Source organism: Streptopelia decaocto (assembly GCF_964273445.1).
Source record: "Streptopelia decaocto genome assembly, chromosome: 29".
Classification (NCBI taxonomy): domain Eukaryota; kingdom Metazoa; phylum Chordata; class Aves; order Columbiformes; family Columbidae; genus Streptopelia; species Streptopelia decaocto.
The window spans coordinates 131,909-153,349 of NC_138684.1; the positions used below are offsets into that span (position 1 = coordinate 131,909).

A 21,441-nucleotide genomic window follows, 5' to 3' on the forward strand; every position below is an offset into this window, starting at 1 on the left:
AGAGCCAAAAAAAATGGGGGAAAAAGGAAGGAAAATGAGGTTTTAAAGGGAAGTTTTAAAAGAGGTGGCAAAAGAGAAGTTTAAAAATAAAGAGAAAGGAATTTAAAGAGAAAGGAATTTAAAGAGAAAGGAATTTAAAGAGAAAGGAATTTAAAGAGAAAGGAATTTAAAGAGAAATATAACAAGGGCAAGTGTAGAGTGTTGATCTGGGCAGGAACAAGCCCAGGGTCCAGTGTGAGTTGGGGAATGAGCTGTTAGAGAGCAGCGTAGGGGAAAGGGAGCTGGGGGTCCTGGGGACAGCAGGGTGACCATGAGCCAGCACTGGGCCCTTGTGGCCAGGAAGCCAATGGGACCTGGGGTGGGTTAGAAGGGGGGTGGTCAGTAGGTCAGAGAGGTTCTCCTGCCCCTCTGCTCTGCCCTTTAGTTCAGATGCTATCAGGATATACTTGACGAACATATATATATATAAAATATATACACCTTTAGCACCCTGGGAATGCCCTATCTCATCTGATGTGGGAAGCTAAGCAGGGTCGGGCAAGGTTAGTACTTGGATGGGAGACCACCAGAAGTCCAGTGGTACTTGGAGTGGATTAGAAGGGGGTGGTCAGTAGGTCAGAGAGGTTCTCCTGCCCCTCTGCTCTGCCCTTGAGAAAAGGGTTTAGTTCAGATACTATCAGGATATAGTTGGGGAACATATATATATATATATATATGTATATAAAATATATGCAGCCATAGCACCCTGAGACCGCCCCATCTCATCTGATCTGGGAAGCTAAGCAGGGTCGGGCCCGGTCAGTGCTTGGATGGGAGACCAGCTGGGAACAGCGGGTGCTGTGGCTGAGCCAGCACTGGGCCCTTGTGACCAGGAAGCCAATGGGACCTGGGGGGGATTAGAAGGGGGTGGTCAGTGGGTCAGAGAGGTTCTCCTGCCCCTCTACTCTGCCCTTTAGTTCAGATACTATCAGGATATACTTGGGGAACACATATATATACGTATATATAATCTATACAGCCATAGCACCCTGAGAACGCCCCATCTCGTCTGATGTGGGAAGCTAAGCAGGGTCGGGCCCGGTCAGTGCTTGGATGGGAGACCAGCTGGGAACAGCGGGTGCTGTGGCTGAGCCAGCACTGGGCCCTTGTGGCCAGGAAGCCAATGGGACCTGGGGGGGTTAGAAGGGGGGGGTCAGTGGGTCAGAGAGGTTCTCCTCCTTCTTGTTAATTAGGAGGGGAACACTGTTAATTAGGAGGGGGAACATTGTTAATTAGGAGGAGAAGGGTTGACTGGGGGGGTTTAGGATGGACACGTCACTCCCGGTTTTAAAAGCGACCAGGGAATGCAAAGCAGCGATACTGGGGGGCAACGCGGCCGCCTGCTTAATTACAGGATTAATTAAGCAAAAGGACCTGACCCCCCCGCTGGATTGTGTTAAACAAACACCCGCCGGGTTCCCCACGACAACGACTGTTGGAAATGAAGAAAAATGGGGTGAAATACTCACTTTTGGGGTCCTGGGGCTCCGGTTTGTTCCCAGGCGGCTCCGGGGAGAGTTTGGTCCCGATGCGGGGGGGGGGAGGGTCCAGCTGCCCCCCGGGGGTGGGTTTTTTGGGGAGCGGGGGGGACCCCAACTCCATGGCCACCAAGTCGTCGTCCTCCGGAGCCAGGACTGCAAGAGAAGGACATTGTCACCCCCCCCGGTGGGTAAATGTGACCGAGTGGGGTCACTGGGGGGGTGGGGAGGATTTAAGGTGTTGCGCACAGGGGTGGGGGGCTTAGGGGGGGACAATCGCCCCGGTGACAGGTGACGCGGTGACGTGGTGGGGGGCTTGGGGACAGAGGATGGGGGGGGAAGGTCCCTCGGAGGGGACGGTGTCGGTTTCATGGGGTGACACTGATGGTGGCACCTCCCTGGGTGGGGGGGGGGGGAAAGAGGTGGCACCTCCCAACCAGGGAGGGGACAGGGAAGGTGACAGGTCTGACAGGTCCCTGTTGGGATGGGACAGGGATGGTGGCACCTCCCTACCAGGGAGGGGACACTGATGGTGGCACCTCCCTGCTGGGGAGGGACAAGGAAGGTGACACCTCCCTGTGGGGAAAGGGACAGGGAAGGTGGCACCTCCCTGTGGGGAGGGGACACTGATGGTGGCATCTCATAGTGGGGAAGGGGACACTGATAGTGGCAGCTCCCTGTGGGGAGGGGACACCAATGGTGGCACCTCGTAGTGGGGAAGGGGACATTGATGGTGGCACCTCGCTGTGGGGAAGGGGACACCGATGGTGGCACCTCGTAGTGGGGAAGGGGACACTGATGGTGGCACCTCACTGTGGGGAAGGGGACACCGATGGTGGCACCTCGTAGTGGGGAAGGGGACACTGATGGTGGCACCTCACTGTGGGGAAGGGGACACCAATGGTGGCACCTCACTGTGGGGAAGGGGACAGTGACGGTGGCATCTCATTGTGGGGAAGGGGACACTGATGGTGGCACCTCACTGTGGGGAAGGGGACACTGATGGTGGCACTTTGTAGTGGGGAAGGGGACACCGATGGTGGCACCTCACTGTGGGGAAGGGGACACCGATGGTGGCAGCTCGTAGTGCAGAAGGGGACACCGATGGTGGCACCTCATTGTGGGGAAGGGGACACCAATGGTGGCACCTCATAGTGGGGAACGGGACAGTGACGGTGTCACCTCACTGTGGGGAAGGGGACACCGATGGTGGCACCTCACTGTGGGGAAGGGGACACCGATGGTGGCACCTCGTAGTGGGGAAGGGGACAGTGACGGTGGCACCTCATAGTGGGGAAGGGGACACTGATGGTGGCACCTCATAGTGGGGAAGGGGACACCGATGGTGGCACCTCGTAGTGGGGAAGGGGACAGTGACGGTGGCACCTCATAGTGGGGAAGGGGACACCGATGGTGGCACCTCATAGTGGGGAAGGGGACACCGATGGTGGCAGCTCACTGTGGGGAAGGGGACACTGATGGTGGCACCTCACTGTGGGGAAAGGGACACCCATGGTGGCAGCTCGTAGTGGGGAAGGGGACACCGATGGTGGCACCTCGTAGTGGGGAACGGGACACCAATGGTGGCACCTCGCTGCGGGGAAGGGGACACTGATGGTGGCACCTCACTGTGGGGAAGGGGACACTGATGGTGGCACCTCACTGTGGGGAAGGGGACACCGATGGTGGCACCTCATAGTGGGGAAGGGGACAGTGACGGTGGCACCTCACTGTGGGGAAGGGGACACCGATGGTGGCACCTCACTGTGGGGAAGGGGACACCGATGGTGGCAGCTCGTAGTGCGGAAGGGGACACCGATGGTGGCACCTCGCTGCGGGGAAGGGGACACTGATGGTGGCACCTCATAGTGGGGAAGGGGACACTGATGGTGGCACCTCGCTGCGGGGAAGGGGACAGTGACGGTGGCAGCTCGTAGTGGGGAAGGGGACACTGATGGTGGCACCTCCCTGTGGGGAAGGGGACACTGATGGTGGCAGCTCGCTGTGGGGAAGGGGACACCGATGGTGGCACCTCACTGTGGGGAAGGGGACACTGATGGTGGCACTTTGTAGTGGGGAAGGGGACACTGATGGTGGCACCTCACTGTGGGGAAGGGGACACCAATGGTGGCACCTCACTGTGGGGAAGGGGACACTGATGGTGGCAGCTCATAGTGGGGAAGGGGACACTGATGGTGGCACCTCATAGTGGGGAAGGGGACACCGATGGTGGCACCTCATAGTGGGGAAGGGGACACAGATGGTGGCACTTTGTAGTGGGGAAGGGGACACTGATAGTGGCAGCTCCCTGTGGGGAGGGGACACCAATGGTGGCACCTCATTGTGGGGAAGGGGACATTGATGGTGGCACCTCGTAGTGGGGAAGGGGACACTGATGGTGGCACCTCACTGTGGGCAGTGGGACACCGATGGTGGCACCTCACTGTGGGGAAGGGGACACTGATGGTGGCACCTCATAGTGGGGAAGGGGACACTGATGGTGGCAGCTCATAGTGGGGAAGGGGACACCAGTGGTGGCACCTCGCTGCGGGGAAGGGGACACGGATGGTGGCACCTCGTAGTGGGGAAGGGGACACTGATGGTGGCACCTCGTAGTGGGGAAGGGGACACCGATGGTGGCAGCTCGTAGTGGGGAAGGGGACACCCATGGTGGCACCTCATTGTGGGGAAGGGGACAGTGACGGTGGCACCTCGTAGTGGGGAAGGGGACAGTGGCGGTGGCACCTCATTGTGGGGAAGGGGACACCGATGGTGGCACCTCACTGTGGGGAAGGGGACACCGATGGTGGCACCTCGCTGCGGGGAAGGGGACACTGATGGTGGCACCTCATAGTGGGGAAGGGGACACTGATGGTGGCACCTCGCTGCGGGGAAGGGGACACTGATGGTGACACCTCACTGTGGGGAAGGGGACAGTGACGGTGGCAGCTCGTAGTGGGGAAGGGGACACTGATGGTGGCACCTCCCTGTGGGGAAGGGGACACTGATGGTGGCAGCTCGCTGTGGGGAAGGGGACACCGATGGTGGCACCTCACTGTGGGGAAGGGGACACTGATGGTGGCACTTTGTAGTGGGGAAGGGGACACTGATGGTGGCACCTCACTGTGGGGAAGGGGACACCAATGGTGGCACCTCACTGTGGGGAAGGGGACACTGATGGTGGCAGCTCATAGTGGGGAAGGGGACACTGATGGTGGCACCTCATAGTGGGGAAGGGGACACCGATGGTGGCACCTCATAGTGGGGAAGGGGACACAGATGGTGGCACTTTGTAGTGGGGAAGGGGACACTGATAGTGGCAGCTCCCTGTGGGGAGGGGACACCAATGGTGGCACCTCATTGTGGGGAAGGGGACATTGATGGTGGCACCTCGTAGTGGGGAAGGGGACACTGATGGTGGCACCTCACTGTGGGCAGTGGGACACCGATGGTGGCACCTCACTGTGGGGAAGGGGACACTGATGGTGGCACCTCATAGTGGGGAAGGGGACACTGATGGTGGCAGCTCATAGTGGGGAAGGGGACACCAGTGGTGGCACCTCGCTGCGGGGAAGGGGACACGGATGGTGGCACCTCGTAGTGGGGAAGGGGACACTGATGGTGGCACCTCGTAGTGGGGAAGGGGACACCGATGGTGGCAGCTCGTAGTGGGGAAGGGGACACCCATGGTGGCACCTCATTGTGGGGAAGGGGACAGTGACGGTGGCACCTCGTAGTGGGGAAGGGGACAGTGGCGGTGGCACCTCATTGTGGGGAAGGGGACACCGATGGTGGCACCTCACTGTGGGGAAGGGGACACTGATGGTGGCACCTCGCTGCGGGGAAGGGGACACTGATGGTGGCACCTCACTGTGGGGAAGGGGACACCGATGGTGGGGAGGGGACAAGGGAGGGGACAAGGGAGGCGGCAGCTCCGTGGCTGGGGGCGGATGGCGCTGGGACAGTGAAGGCGGCACCTCCTGCCACAGCGGGGCCGGGGGGCCCCTCGGCGCCCCCCCCGGGCCCGGGGCCCCGTTGGGCGCTGCCCCGCCCCCCCGGCCGCTCCCCAGCATCCCCCCTCCCCCATCGTGTCCCGTCCCCCCCTCAGCCGCTCCCGGGGGGGGGCGGGAAACGGGCTCCCCCCCCCCGCGCTGCCCGGGGGTCCCGCCGGGGGCCCTGAGGGACAAAGCGAGGCCGGCGAACGGACAAAGGAGGGCGGCGGCTCCGCCACAGGCGCCCCCGCCGGGCTCCCCGCGCTGCTCCCCGGCAGGGCCGGGGCTGGAAGCGGCGGCGGCCCCGGGGCCGGGCCCAGCGCTGCGGCGGGGCCTGATGGGGGGGGGGGGTGGGGATATGGGGGTGAGGGCCGCGGTTGGGCCCGGCGGGCGGGGCCGGCGGAGGAAAAGGGGCGCTCACCCGGCTCGGGCGCCGCCTCGGGCTCGGGTTCGCCGTCCCCACCCCGGTCCCGATCCCGGGGTCGCGGCGCCGCCGCCGCTTTTGTCACTTTAGGCTGCGAGGAGGTGGAGGCCGCCATCTTGGCTCCGGCACATGCGGGGCGGCCGCCAGGCGGCCAGGCCGAGCGCCGAGCGGAGCGCGCGCGCGCCCCGCCAGGGCGAGCGGTCGAGCGCCGAACTGACAGTATCAGTATCAGGGGTTGAAGGGACCTCAACGCTCATCCATCCAACCCCCCCGGAGCGGGAACACCCAGCTGAGGTGACACGGGAACGCGTCCCTGTCCTTGAACTTGAACTGAAGGGCCACAACTGGACACAATATTCCAGGTGTGGCCTCCCCAGGGTAGAGCAGAGGGGCAGGAGAACCTCTCTGACCTACTGACCCCCCACTTCTAATCTCCCCCAGGTACCATTGGTCTCCCATCCAAGCACTGACCGGGCCCGACCCTGCTTAGCTTCCCACATCAGACGAGATGGGGCGTTCTCAGGGTGCTATGGCTGTATATATTATATATATATATATATGTTCCCCAAGTATATCTTGATAATATCTGAACTAAAGGGCAGAGTAGAGGGGCAGGAGAACCTCTCTGACCTACCGACCACCCCCTTCTAATCCCCCCAGGTCCCATTGGCTTCCTGGCCACAAGGGCCCAGTGCTGGCTCAGCCACAGCACCCGCTGTTCCCAGCTGGTCTCCCATCCAAGCGCTGACCGGGCCCGACCCTGCTTAGCTTCCCACATCAGACGGGATGGGGCATTCTCAGGGTGCTATGGCTGTATATATTATATATATATATATATATGTTCCCCAAGTATATCTTGATAATATCTGAACTAAAAGGCAGAATAGAGAGGCAGGAGAACCTCTCTGACCTACCGACCACCCCCTTCTAGTCCCCCCCAGGTCCCATTGGCCTCCTGGGGGTCTCCCATCCAAGCACTGACCGGGCCCGACCCTGCTTAGCTTCCCACATCAGATGAGATTGGGCGTTCCCAGGGTGCTATGGCTGTATATATTTAATATACTTGGGGAACATATATATGTATATCTTGACAATATCTGAACTAAAGGGCAGAGTAGAGGGGCAGGAGAACCTCTCTGACCTACTGACCACCCCCTTCTAACCCACCCCAGGTACCACTGGTCTCCCATCCAAGCACTGACCGGGCCCGACCCTGCTTAGCTTCCCACATCAGACGAGATCAGGCGTTCCCAGGGTGCTATGGCTATATACATATTACATATATATCTATATCTATCTATCTATCTATCTATCTATCTATCTATCAATATGTATGTTCTCCAAGTATATCTAATAGTGATAGAGCGGGGACAGGGGGCTCCATGGTGGGGACCCCTCACCCTGCCGCTTGTTCCTGGGGAGCAGAGCCCGACTCCCCCCATTCCAACCTCCTCTCAGAGATCACGATGTCTCCCCTCAGCCAACCTAGGGGGTTCCCCCTGGCGAAATTTGGGCTAAAAACTCATCTCTGGCTGAACATTCAGGCTCAAACCCAACGCACGGGCTCCCTGTCGGCGGAAACGGCCCGAGAAAAGACGATACGGGGGAGAACGGGCGGCGTGGGAGGGAGGGAAGTGAAGCAGGAGGCCAAGGGGAGCGTCTCCGTAACCTGGAACTTGAGAAAGGAATCAAAGAGGCTGGAAAGTAGGTCAGGCTGCGAGCACAGAAGGAACGAGCACGGAGGAACAAAAATAAGCGGAAAAAACGACAAAAGGAGAGCGTGACCTGAGAACCGTGACGCCGAGAGCGGCCGCTTTGACTCTCCAGCCCTCCCCGAGCTCAATGGGACCCCAATGGGCGACCTTGGTGGCACTTGGGGACCTCCAGAAGGTGTTTTGAACCTCTGGTCATCCGCGATTAACGCGGGAGGACAAAAGGCTACGGCCACAAAGCCTCTTGATTCCTCAACTCAATGAAGCGGGGGAAGCGAAGGTCGGGGTGGAAATTGGAGCGAGGAAGAAACGCCGTAAAATCGACAAGAAATGTCCTTTTCCAGCGCTGGTTGTGCCGGTGGAAGAGCCTTCGCTTCCTTATCTTCTCCAGTTTGTCGCCACGAAATCATGGGGTTAAAAGAGATGGGAGAAGGAACCCAAGCTGTGGGGTCTCTGCTACTTGTATCTCTGAGCAGGTCACCCCCAAATCGCTTTTGAAGCCTTAATGTTCAGACTTTGTGGCCAAAGGGCCACCCGTGGCCTGGGATGGTCTTGGGGTGACCGTCACCTTGAGTCCTGAGGGCGCTTTGGGGCTCCGTGATCTAAGGAGGACAGAAAATCTCCCAAGGAGATGGGGAAAGGACTTGGGAGGGCTCTGGAAGCAGCTGAGGACACTGGGGTTGGTCACCATGGAGAAGAGGGGACGCAGAGGGGACCCCAGGGCTGTTTGCGGCTTCCTGGAGGTGCGGGAGCGGGTTGGGATGGGGAATCGGTCCCTGAGCTCAGGGCATCCAATGGATCCTCTCCTAGAAACATCCAACTGACCCCATCCATCCCCTAAAAACATCCAACTGATTCTCTCCCTCCCCTAAAAACATCCAAATGACCCTCTCGCTCCCTTAAAACCCAGGGAATTGTTCCTTGAGCTCACAGCATCCAACCAACCCTCTCCCTCCCCTAAATACATCCAAACGACCCTCTCGCTTCCTTAAAACCCAGGGAATTGTTCCTTGAGCTCACAGCATCCAACCAACCCTCTCCCTTCCCTAAATACATCCAAACGACCCTCTCCCTCCCCTAAAATCCCAGGGAATTGTTCCCTGTGCTCAGGGCATCCAACTGACCCTCTCCCCCTCCTAAATATCCAGGGAATCATTCCCTGAGCTCATAATATCCAACCGACCCTCTCGCTCCCCTAAATATCCAGGGGATCATTCCTTGAGCTCACAGCATCCAACTGACCTTCTCCAGTCCCTAAATACATCCAACTGACCCTCTCCCTCCCCTAAAAACCCAGGGGATTGTTCCCTGAGCTCAGGGCATCCAACCGACCCTCTCCCTCCCCTAAAAACCCAGGGAATCGTTCCTTGAGCATCCAACTGACCAACTTGAGCATCCAACTTGAGCATCCAACAGCATCCAACCGACCCTCTTCCTCCCCTAAATATCCAGGGAATCATTCCCTGAGCTCAGGGCATCCAACCGACCCTCTCCCTCCCCTAAAAACATCCAACCGACCCTCTCATTCCCTTGTACACCCAGGAAATCATTCCCTGAGCTCACAGCATCCAACGGACCCTCTCCCCCTCCTAAATATCCAGGGAATCATTCCCTGAGCTCATAATATCCAACTGACCCTCTTGCTCCCATTAAAACCCAGGGAATCGTTCCTTGAGCTCACAACATCCAACCAACCCTCTCACTCCCCTCAATACATCCAACCGACCCTCTCCCTCCCCTAAAAACATCCAACCGACCCTCTCATTCCCTTGAACATCCAGGGAATCATTCCCTGAGCTCAGAGCATCCAACGGACCCTCTCCCCCTCCTAAATATCCAGGGAATCATTCCCTGAGCTCATAACATCCAACTGACCCTCTTGCTCCCATTAAAACCCAGGGAATCGTTCCTTGAGCTCACAACATCCAACCAACCCTCTCACTCCCCTCAATACATCCAACCGACCCTCTCCCTCCCCTAAAAACATCCAACTGACCCTCTCCCTCCCTTAAACACCCAGGAAATCATTCCCTGAGCTCACAGCATCCAACCGACCCTCTCCCTCCCCTAAAAACCCAGGGAATCGTTCCCTGAGCATCCAACTGACCAACTTGAGCATCCAACTTGAGCATCCAACAGCATCCAACCGACCCTCTTCCTCCCCTAAATATCCAGGGAATCATTCCCTGAGCTCAGGGCATCCAACCGACCCTCTCGCTCCCCTAAAACCATCCAACCAACCCTCTCCCTCCCCTAAAAACATCCAACCGACCCTCTCATTCCCTTGTACACCCAGGAAATCATTCCCTGAGCTCAGAGCATCCAACTGACCCTCTCCCTCTCCTAAATATCCAGGGAATCATTCCCTGAGCTCATAACATCCAACTGACCCTCTCGCTCCCCTTAAAACCCATGGAATCGTTCCTTGAGCTCAGGGCATCCAACCGACCCTCTCCCTCCCCTAAAACCATCCAACTGACCCTCTCCCTCTCCTAAATATCCAGGGAATCATTCCCTGAGCTCATAACATCCAACTGATCCTCTCGCTCCCATTAAAACCCAGGGAATCGTTCCTTGAGCTCACAGCATCCAACCGACCCTCTTCCTCCCCTAAATATCCAGGGAATCATTCCCTGAGCTCAGGGCATCCAACCAACCCTCTCCCTCCCCTAAAACCATCCAACTGACCCTCTCCCTCCCCTAAAACCATCCAACCAACCCTCTCCCTCCCCTAAAACCATCCAACCAACCCTCTCCCTCCCCTAAAAACATCCAACCGACCCTCTCATTCCCTTAAACACCCAGGAAATAATTCCCTGAGCTCACAGCATCCAACTGACCCTCTCCATCCCCTAAAACCATCCAACCGACCCTCTCCCTCCCCTAAAACCATCCAACCGACCCTCTCCCTTCCCAAAAAACATCCAACCAACCCTCTAGCTCCCTTTAAACCCAGGGAATCGTTCCTTGAGCTCACAGCATCCAACTGACCTTCTCCAGTCCCTAAAAACATCCAACCGACCCTCTCCCTCCCCTAAATATCCAGGGAATCATTCCCTGAGCTCATAACATCCGACCGACCCTCTCCCTTCCCTAAATACATCCAAATGACCCTCTTCCTCCCCTAAATATGCAGGGAATCGTTCCTTGAGCTCACAGCATCCAAATGACCCTCTCCCTCCCCTAAAATCCCAGGGAATTGCTCCCTGAGCTCAGGGCATCCAACCGACCCTCTCCCTCCCCTAAAACCATCCAACCGACGCTCTCCCTCCCCTCAATACATCCAACCGACCCTCTCCCTCCCCTGACCCCCCTCGATATCCTCGCACAGTCTCCGGCGCCGCGTGGGGCGGAAGCCGAGCAGCAAACCAACGTCTCCTCCCGTCCCTCGAGACGGCGAAACCCCGTTACCCCCACGCGGAGGAGAAACAGGGGTCGGGACGGTAAGAGAGGCCGCGAGGAGTTAAACCCAGAAGGAAACAGGAGGATGACGCCGGCCACGAGGCGTTCGGAGGAGGATGCGATTGCCCAACCGTCCCGGCGCCTGCCAAGAGCACCACGTGTGCCGCGGGGCGGCTGCCAAGGGCTGCGGAGCCGGGAGACGCCGACGGGTGGTTTTTAAGCTGGATAAAAGCGAACGTCGCAACCCTCCCCACGTCAGAGCCCGGCCTGGATCAAGCTCCGGCTCCGGCGCCGAGCGCGGCGAACGCGTCGGGGACCGTCGAGGGGCGGAAATCGGGAGCAAAAAGGAGGAGGTTGAATGATTTGGGTGTAGGGAAGAGGCAGAGACTTGTCACTGTTTATGCACGGTAATGGATTTAAATATGAAAAGCTCTGTGTCTGGCGGGGATTTGGTTACAAGCCCCGGGATGCGGAGGCACCGTCGTGCTCAAAGCGGCTGCCGGCACCGCCAATGGGAACAGCGGCACCAGGATAAGGAAACAGCGGCACCGCGATAAGGAAACACCGGCACCGCGATAAGGAAACGGCAGCAGGCACCGCGAACAGGAACACCGGCACCACGAACAGGAACACCGGCACCATGATAAAGAAACAGCGGCTCCGTGATAAGGAAACGGCGGCACCGCGATAAGGAAACGGCGGCACCGCGAGAAGGAAACAGGGCACCGTGATAAGGAAACGGGGCACCGCGAGAAGGAAACGGCGGCACCGCGAGAAGGAAACGGCGGCACCGCGAGAAGGAAACGGGGCACCGCGAGAAGGAAACGGGGCACCGCGAGAAGGAAACGGGGCACCGCGATAAGGAAACGGGGCACTGCGATAAGGAACACAGGCACAATGATAAGGAAACAGCGGCACCACGAACGGGAACACCGGCACCGTGATAAGGAAACAGCGGCACCATGATAAGGAAACAGCAGCACCGCGAACGGGAACAGCGGCACCATAATAAGGAAACAGCAGCACCGTGATAAGGAAACAGCGGCACCGCGATAAGGAAACACCGGCACCGCGATAAGGAAACAGCGGCACCGCGATAAGGAAACAGCGGCACCGCGATAAGGAAACAGCGGCACTGCAATAAGGAAACAGCAGCACCGTGAGAAGGAAACAGCGGCACCGCCAATGGGAACACCGGCACCGTGAGAAGGAAACAGCGCCTCCGCCACACGGAGCTGCTGCCACAGCACAGGGAGCTGGTAGCAAGACATGGAGCTGCTGGCACAGTGACATGGAGCCACCGGCCATGACATGGAGCCATCAGCCGAGACATGGAGCCACCGTCCCAGACATGGAGCCACTGACCATGACATAGAGCCATCAGCCGAGACATGGAGCCACTGACCATGACATGGAGCCACTGACCATGACATGGAGCCATCAGCCGAGACATGGAGCCACTGACCATGACATGGAGCCACTGACCATGACATGGAGCCATCAGCCGAGACATGGAGCCACCATCCCAGACATGGAGCCACCGACCATGACATGGAGCCATCAGCCGAGACACGGAGCCACCGTCCCAGACATGGAGCCACTGGCTGTGACATGGAGCCACTGACCATGACATGGAGCCACTGTCCCAGACTTGGAGCCACTGACCATGACATGGAGCCATCAGCCGAGACATGGAGCCACTGTCCCAGACATGGAGCCACCAACCATGACACAGAGCCTCTGACCATGACATGGAACCACCGACCAAGACATGGAGCCAGCAGCGCCATGACATGGAGCCTCTGACCATGACATGGAGCCTCTGACCATGACACGGAGCCACCAACCATGACACGGAGCCTCATCCCGTGCCCGTCCTCAACCTCACCCGGGTTTAAATACTGGAGCAGAGCACAATTCAGCTCCAATTCAACTATTTTTACCTAGAAGGACAATTCCCAACCCAATTTCACCCACCGGCATTTCAAGGCAAAGAGCAGGAGACGCTCGCGTCCCCGGGGGCTGAAAACCACTCGAGTGCCGTTGCCCGAACCGATGAGCAAGATCCTATTTCAAGACGTGACCCATTTTTAAAAGCGCCTCGTTAAGAACGGCGTTAACCTCTTCTTGCACTTATCACCGAGACGTTTTCCACCCTTCTTAACTCCAAAACCCCCACGCCATGGGTTGTAAAACAGCGGCGCGATCTAGAACGGCTCGTGCCGGTGAATTTTGGCCACCGAGAACCCCAAAATCGCCGCGTTGATGGTGCGACCAGCAGGACCACCCAGCTCCTTTGGTCGCTCTTCACCATCCCAACTTTGCCGCGCCAAGGAAGAACAGTTTGGGGGTGTTGGCGTGTTAATTTGCGCTCGTTAAGCTCAAAGACTCGATTACCGGCTCGTTGATATTTCAATTAAAGAGCTAAGAGACAATTAGGCTGAGTGGAACCCAAGGAGAAGCTGCTTTGAGTGTTCAAGATGCCGCCAGAAGCACCGACATCAGTTGGTTTTCCTAATGCACGAGACGGTTTTTAGTCCTTAACTAATGTTGCCAAGTTTTTGGTGCAAACTCTGGGTTTTTGGAGCTTTACAAGGAAGGGGAACCCGGGAGCTGTTTGGGACGGACTCTGGGTTGGAACAGATGATGTTGTTTGAATCGTATGGAGCTCAAGGGATGGAGCGGGACCCAAATCCACATGGGAATGACCCTTCACGGTAACATAAGATCGGTGGAAAATACGAAACTGAGGGGTGAAAATGGACGCACGGCCGAGCACCAGCGACCACGTTCTCCTCCGGCCACGATCTGTGAAGTTTTAGGGGTTTTCCCCGTGGAAACCTTCACAGTATCACAGTACCACAGTATATTTGGGATTGGAAGGGACCTCAAAAGCTCATCCAGTCCAATCCCCCCATGGAGCAGGAACACCCAGGAACATGTCCAGGGGTTGGAATGTCTGCAGAGAAGGAGACTCCACACCCCCCTGGGCAGCCTGTTCCAATGCTCCATCACCCTTACTGAGAAGTTTCTTCTCCAATTTAAGTGGAACCTCTTGTGTTCCAGCTTGATCCCATTACCCCTTGTCCTATCATTGTTTGCCACCCAGAAGAGCCTGGCTCCATCCTCATGGCTCTCACCCTTTATATATTTATAAACATTAATAAGGTCACCCCTCAGTCTCCTCTTCTCCAAACTAAAGAGCCCCAGCTCCCTTAGCCTTTCTTCATACGGGAGATGCTCCACTCCCTTCAGCATCTTCGTTGCCCTACGCTGGAGCCTCTCCAGCAGTTCCCTGTCCTGCTGGAACTGAGGGGCCACAGCTGGACACACTATTCCAGATGTGACACAATATTCCAGATGTGACACAATATTCCAGATGTGGCCTCCCCAGGGCAGAGCAGAGGGGCAGGAGAACCTCTCTGACCTACTGACCACCCCCTTCTAACCCCCCCAGGTCCCATTGGCTTCCTGGCCACAAGGGCCCAGTGCTGGCTCAGCCACAGCACCCGCTGTTCCCAGCTGGTCTCCCATCCAAGCACTGACCGGGCCCGACCCTGCTTAGCTTCCCACATCAGACGGGATGGGGCGTTCTCAGGGTGCTATGGCTGTATATATTATATATATGTATATATATATGGTCCCCAAGTATATCCTGATAGTATCTGAACTAAAGGGCAGAGCAGAGGGGCAGGAGAACCTCTCTGACCTACTGACCACCCCCTTCTAACCCCCCCCAGGTCCCATTGGCTTCCTGGCCACAAGGGCCCAGTGCTGGCTCATGGTCTCCCTGCTGTCCCCAGGACCCCCAGCTCCCTTTCCCCTCCGCTGCTCTCTAATATGTAATTTCCCAACCTATACCGGAACCTGGGGCTGTTCCTACCCAGATCAAGACTCTACACTTTCCCTTGTTCCTAAATAGGTTTTCCCAATGCCAAAGCCCGAAGGTACAAAACTAGGACGTGACCTCTCGGGAGCCCCGTCTGCCCAAAAAGCACCATCAGATCTCGCAGGACGCAGAGGGATAAACCAAGCGCGGTTACGCCGGTTCAACCGTCCCCACCCTGTCCGGCGACGCTGTTGGAGGTGGTTACGGTGCCACTCACCGTCTCTGTAGGACTGCAGGGACTCGTCGGGCCAGGCGGTGGGGAACGGGGACAGCGGGGAGCGCGGGACGGACCCCTCGGACATGGGGGTGACGCTCTTGCGAGGGGCGAAGCCGTGAGGGTCCCTGTCGCGGTTGGGGGACGAGGGCTCGGCCGCCATGGCCGCCTGCAGCAACGGGTGCTCCGAGGAGTTGGCCAAGAGCTCCTTGAGGATGTTGATGGGCGAGACGGTGAGTTCCCAGTTGGTGATGCCGAAATCTCGCAGGTGGGCCCTGGCGTGGCTGGAGAGCCCGGCGCGCGTGTCGAAGCCGGCGCCGCAGAACTCGCACCGCATCAGGCTGAACGTGCTCGGGTCGAAGTTGGCGACTGCGGAGAGAAGGGGAGAACGTCAACGGCGCCGCCGACGCCGCGGCTCCGACCTCCGGCACGACCGCGCGTCACCATACATACCCAACTCTGGGCGGGAGGAGAAAACCCCACCGGTTAAAGCAAGAAAAGAGCGGAGCGAATTGAATACATACTACCTTTTTTCTTCTTCTTTTGGAAGGAAAATTTTTGCTCAATGGCTTTCACTTCTTCCGCCGAGATGAAGTGGCGCACGTTGTAGCTCACGCCCACCCTGTTGAGGTGGCCCCGCACGTGGTTCGCCAGCCCGATGCCGTTGTGGAAGCGGTCGGGGCAATAGGGACATTTCCTCTCCTCGTTCTTCAGCATCGCTGAGTCGGAGTCCAGCAGGTCATCGAGCTCCAGGGGACCCTCCAGCGGAGCGTCCAGCAGGAGCACGTCCAAGGGTAACGCGTCCTCCATCACCAATTCCCGGTACGGCAACGGCGGTGGTTTCCTCTTGGCCGGTTTCCCCCGCGGCCGCTTGGCGGCTCTGGGGTGCGGGTTCACCTTCTCCAGCAGGACGATGGGGACCATGCGGCGCAGCTGTTGCTGCTGCTCCTCCGAAGCCACCGAAGAATCGGTGGCCTTCAAGGTGGCCCTGAACGTCCTCTTGAGCTCCAGGGCGGCTTGGGGGACGGTGACGGGTTTCACGCTCCTGTTGGGGCTCCAATCCAGCTCGGCGCTCACCGCCATCTCCTCCTCGGCGCTCCCGGCGTCCGCGCTCAACACCCACTTATGCCTGAGCTCCTCCAGCCCCCCGGGGTGACTCTTTAACCCATCACCTTCTTCAATTTGCTGACCTGCTTTTATTTTCAACTGCTGCAAAGCAAACTGCGAATAAGCTTTTGCCGAGTGAAAACCGGACAAGCCGAGGTTTTTATGCGGCGCGGCGTACGGAGCCGCTTTCCTGGCGTGAAACCCCGACGCCGCGTAGTCCTTTTTCCCCCCGCCGTTGCTTTTGTCGAGTTTCGGCTGAGCGACGGCGAAACCGTGGAGCGTTTCGTAATGCGCCGCGCCGTCCCGGTGAGGCGGATGGAAAAGCCGCTCGGCTTTGCCGAAATAATCGGCGTCGGCGAAGCGGGCGGGCCTGGCGAGGTTGTAGGTATCTCTGCTCGTTCCCGGTTGATTCGGATCGTCCTCGTAGCCCTCGGCGTCCCAGGAGAGGTGGGAATGGGCGTATTTCATGTGCTCCTTCAGGATGGTCTCGTTGGGCGCCGGGAAGCTGCAGAGGATGCAGGTGCTGAGCCCTTTGGTGCCGGCGGGAGGCGGCGCCGGCGCCTGCGGCGCCGCGTGTTCGTTGGGTTTGAAGGGTTTGTAGACGCCGTCCCGCATCTCCCCGCCGATCGTGCTGCCGAACACGCTCCCGCTCTTCGCCCCTTGGTCCTTCCTCTCCTTGACGTGCATCTTGGCGTGTTGGACGAAGATCTTGGAGGAGTTGGTGCCGAAGACGCACTTGGGGCACTGGAGCCGGGCGTCGCGGCCTTCGTCGGGAAACTCGTTCAGCTTCTGGATCTCTTCGATGATTTTCTCCCTCGACTCCTGATGGAGCCTCTTGTGCTGCTCCAGCGCCGCGGGGTCGCCGAAGGCCCAGCCGCACTCGTTGCAGCAGAACTGGCACTGCCCACCCAAAGCGTCGCCATCTTGGTCCCTCCCCGCGCCGCGGTTGTGTTGGAGCATGTGATCCATCAGATGCTCCTTCTTCTTGAAGTAAATGCTGCACTCGATGCAGGTGTACACGGCCGGGTCCTCCTCGGCGCCCAGCTCCTCCTTGCCCTGCTCCTCCAACAACACGCTGCACACGTAGGGCCTCATCTCCATGTCGTACGAGCTGCAGGCGGCGGGTTCCAGCGCCATGGGCGGCACCCGCTCCACCGAATCCTCGGCGTTGACCGTCCACGACTGTTTGGTGACGGCGAGGTCGGCGCCCAGATGGAGACTCGGCTTCGGGATGGTCCACTCGGCTGTGTTGATGTCGCCCGAGTCGACCATCAGCCCTTTCCTTTGCGCCGGGGGGCTCTCCAGCGCTTTGGCTTTGCCGAGGACGGGGTTGAGCGTCGTCCTGAACGCCGGCGGCGTCGGCGCCACTTCACGGCCCCGAAAAGCCAAGGCGGTCGCTCCATCTGTCGTCTTGTCCTTGTAGTGAGGACTCGGGCTTTTGTTGGCTCTGGAAACCCAGCTGAGCCTCTGGATTCCCCTCTTGCTCTTCTCTAAGTGCTCTTTGCCTTCGCCTTGCTTTGGTTCGTTCTTCGGGTACCTCTCTTCGGCGGCGCGAGGACTCGGCGGCCGCGCCGCCGCGGTGGCCGGATCCTCGGCGTCGCTCTCGGGATCCACCTGCGCCGGGTTTACCGCGGCGGGTTCCGCGGTAAACGCCGAATCCTTGGCGCCGGAGAGTCTCTCTAAAGTGCTTTCTCCTCTGGCGTCGCCCGCTCGCGCCTCCATGGCCGCGTCGTCCCAGGTTGCGCCGCCCGACACCGTCATGTTGTGCAGCTCGAGGGAGCTCCTGCTGTCCGCTCGGTATAGAACCTTCTGGAACTCCAGGTGTTCTTCGTTCGTGGAGCTGGAAATGAGTTTGGAGAGTTAATCGGCGGTTAATGGGATAGTACGAATGTTTCCGCCTGTTAAAGGGTTGTCCTAGAAGTGGAGCTGCGATGTTGACCCAAATATTAAAGACTTGGGAGAAAAATGAGCCCGTCCCAACATCAAAATGGCGCCGGAAACACCTCAGGGTCAAAATGGCGCCAGAATCACCTCAGGGATCAAAATGGCGCCAGTATCCCCTCAGGGATCAAAATGGTGGCCCCAAAATCACCTCAGGGATCAAAATGGCGCCGGAATCACCTCAGGGATCAAAATGGCACCAGAATCACCTCAGGGATCAAAATGGTGCCAAAATCACCTCAGGGATCAAAATGGCGCCAGAATCACCTCAGGGCTCAAAATGGCAGCAAAATCACCTCAGGGTCAAAATGGCAGCAAAATCACCTCAGGGCTCAAAATGGCGCCAGAATCACCTCAGGGCTCAAAATGGCAGCAAAATCACCTCAGGGTCAAAATGGCAGCAAAATCACCTCAGGGCTCAAAATGGCGCAAGAATAACCTCAGGGCTCAAAATGGCCCCAGAATAATCTCAGGGATCAAACGGCACCAGAATCACCTCAGGGACATCAAAATGGCCCCAAAATCACCTCAGGGCTCAAAATGGCCCCAAAATCACCTCAGGGCTCAAAATGGCGCCAGAATCACCTCAGGGATCAAAATGGCGGCACCAAAATCACCTGGGGACTCAAAATGGCTCTGGGGACACCAAGATGGCCTCAAGTTGTGTCAGGGGAGGTTGAGGTTGGAAATTTGCGGTAATTTCTTCCCCAAAGGGCTGTGGGGCGTTGGAACAGGCTGCCCAGGGCAGTGCTGGAGCCGCCATCACTTGGGGGGTGAACAGAGGAGCTTCTTGGGGCCATTTTAGTGCCGGGGGTGGGTTAATGGTTGGACTCTATGACCTTGAGGGGCTTTTCCACCCAAAGTGATTCTAAGATCAGCTCAGGGATCAAAATGGCGCCAGAATCACCTCGGGGATCAAAATGGTGCCGGAATCACCTCAGGGACATCAAAATGGCCCCAAAATCACCTCAGGGCTCAAAATGGCACCAGAATCACCTCAGGGACATCAAAATGGCGCCAGAATCACCTCAGGGATCAAAATGGCACCAGAATCACCTCAGGACATCAAAATGGCCCCAAAATCACCTCAGGGATCAAAATGGCACCAGAATCACCTCAGGGACATCAAAAAGGCCCCAAAATCACCTCAGGGATCAAAATGGCACCAGAATCACCTCAGGGACATCAAAATGGCACCAGAATCACCTCAGGGCTCAAAATGGCCCCAGAATCACCTCAGGGCTCAAAATGGCCCCAGAATCACCTCAGGGACATCAAAATGGCCCCAAAATCACCTCAGGGCTCAAAATGGCACCAGAATCACCTCAGGGCTCAAAATGGCACCAGAATCACCTCAGGGACATCAAAATGGCCCCAAAATCACCTCAGGGCTCAAAATGGCACCAGAATCACCTCAGGGCTCAAAATGGCGCCAGAATCACCTCAGGGACATCATGCGTTTGCCGTTGTCTGCGGCTCCAGAGCAGGGAAATGTGATTCCCAGATGCACCGTAAACCCGATAAATGTTATTAAAAATAACCCGCTAAGGAAACCGCTGGCCCAGGAAGGAGCAGATACTAAAATAAACCCATTAAAACGTGCCGGGCGTTGGTTGTGTCGCTGAATTGGATGAGATAGGGAGAGATTCTGAGGGGGAAACGGGTCCCGGTGCCACCGGGAGGGACAAGGACACGTGTCCTGGGCTGACAGCCCGAAATTGGCTTTTCCAGGGTGCTCGGGGGTTTTGGGGACACCCAACAAACCCAAATCCAGCATCACTGGTCCTGGGGGAACTGGGATGGGGAATCGGGATGGGGAACTGGGGGAACTGGGGTGGGGAATTGGGAGGACTGGGATGGGGAATTGAGGGGACTGGGATGGGGAACTGGGATGGAGAATTGGGGGGACTGGGATGGGGAACTGGGATGGGGAACTGGGGGGACTAGGGGGACTGGGATGGGGAACTGGGGTGGGGAATTGGGGGAACTGGGACGGGGAACTGGGGGAATTGGGGGAACTGGGATGGGGAACTGGGGGAATTGGGGGAACTGCGGGGACTGGGATGGGGAATTGGGGGGACTGGGATGGGGGACTGGGGGAACTGGGATGGGGGACTGGGGGAACTGGGATGGGGAATTGGGATGGAGAATTGGGGGGACTGGGATGGGGAACTGGGATGGGGAACTGGGGGGACTAGGGGGACTGGGATGGGGAACTGGGGTGGGGAAATGGGGGAACTGGGACGGGGAACTGGGGGAATTGGGGGAACTGGGATGGGGAACTGGGGAATTGGGGGAACTGCGGGGACTGGGATGGGGAATTGGGGGGACTGGGATGGGGGACTGGGGGAACTGGGATGGGGGACTGGGGTGGGGGACTGGGGTGGGGAATTGGGGGAACTGGGATGGGGAATTGGGATGGAGAATTGGGGGGACTGGGATGGGGAACTGGGATGGGGAACTGGGATGGGGAATCGGGATGGGGAACTGGGGGAACTGGGATGGGGAACTGGGGGGGGAAATGGGGTGGGGAACCGGGATGGGGAACTGGGGGGACTGGGATGGGGAATCGGGGGAACTGGGATGGGGGACTGGGGTAGGAAATTGGAGGAACTGGGGGGACTGGGATGGCTCTGAGGGGAACTGGGATGGCTCCAATGGGAACTGGGATGCTCCAAGATGAACTGGGATGGCACTGAGGGGAACTGGGATGCTCCAAGATAAACTGGGATGGCACTGAGGGGAACTGGGATGCTCCACAATGAACTGGGATGGCTCTGGGGGAACTGGGATGGCTCCAAAGGGAACTGGGATGCTCCAAGATGAACTGGGATGGGGAATTGGAATGTTCCAAGATGAACTGGGATGGCACTGAGGGGAACTGGAATGCTCCAAGATGAACTGGGACTGAGGGACCCGCTGCCATCCCCGGCAGTGACACAACCCCCCTGGGGACACCGGGGGGACATTTCACACCTTGGTACACCCAGAGCGTCCCCGCTCTGCGACATCACTTACCCGAGCTGGGTCCTGAGCGCCGGGACGGCACCGGCCAGGGCAGGATCCGGCTCATCTGCAACACAGAGCAAAGCTCCACGGTCAGTGCCCGAGCGAGGCTTTTCCAACACAATTTGCAATAAAATGATTGATTTCCCATGGTAAAAAAGCTTTCCCGGCAGATAAACCCCCCTCTGTTCCCGCGGACGGGTCCGGATTATGGGCGGATTTCCGAGCTGCGCTTAA

At 58.1% G+C, this 21,441-nt stretch overlaps 1 protein-coding gene across 3 annotated transcripts in view; it reads right to left on the reverse strand.

The window, feature by feature from the left end:
• Positions 1 to 21,441, reverse strand: part of WIZ (WIZ zinc finger) — a 64,587-nt gene that overhangs the window by 15,824 nt on the left and 27,322 nt on the right. For 2 of the 3 annotated variants that reach the window (XM_082073977.1, XM_082073975.1), the window contains exons 3-6: positions 21,217 to 21,271; positions 15,675 to 18,097; positions 15,154 to 15,519; positions 1,509 to 1,673 (exon numbers count right to left, since the gene is read on the reverse strand). In XM_082073977.1, the coding sequence (XP_081930103.1) occupies positions 1,509 to 1,673; positions 15,154 to 15,519; positions 15,675 to 18,097; positions 21,217 to 21,271 (3,009 nt within the window). The remainder of the gene's footprint in view (positions 1 to 1,508; positions 1,674 to 15,153; positions 15,520 to 15,674; positions 18,098 to 21,216; positions 21,272 to 21,441) is intronic. The other variant, XM_082073976.1, reaches the window with a different exon arrangement.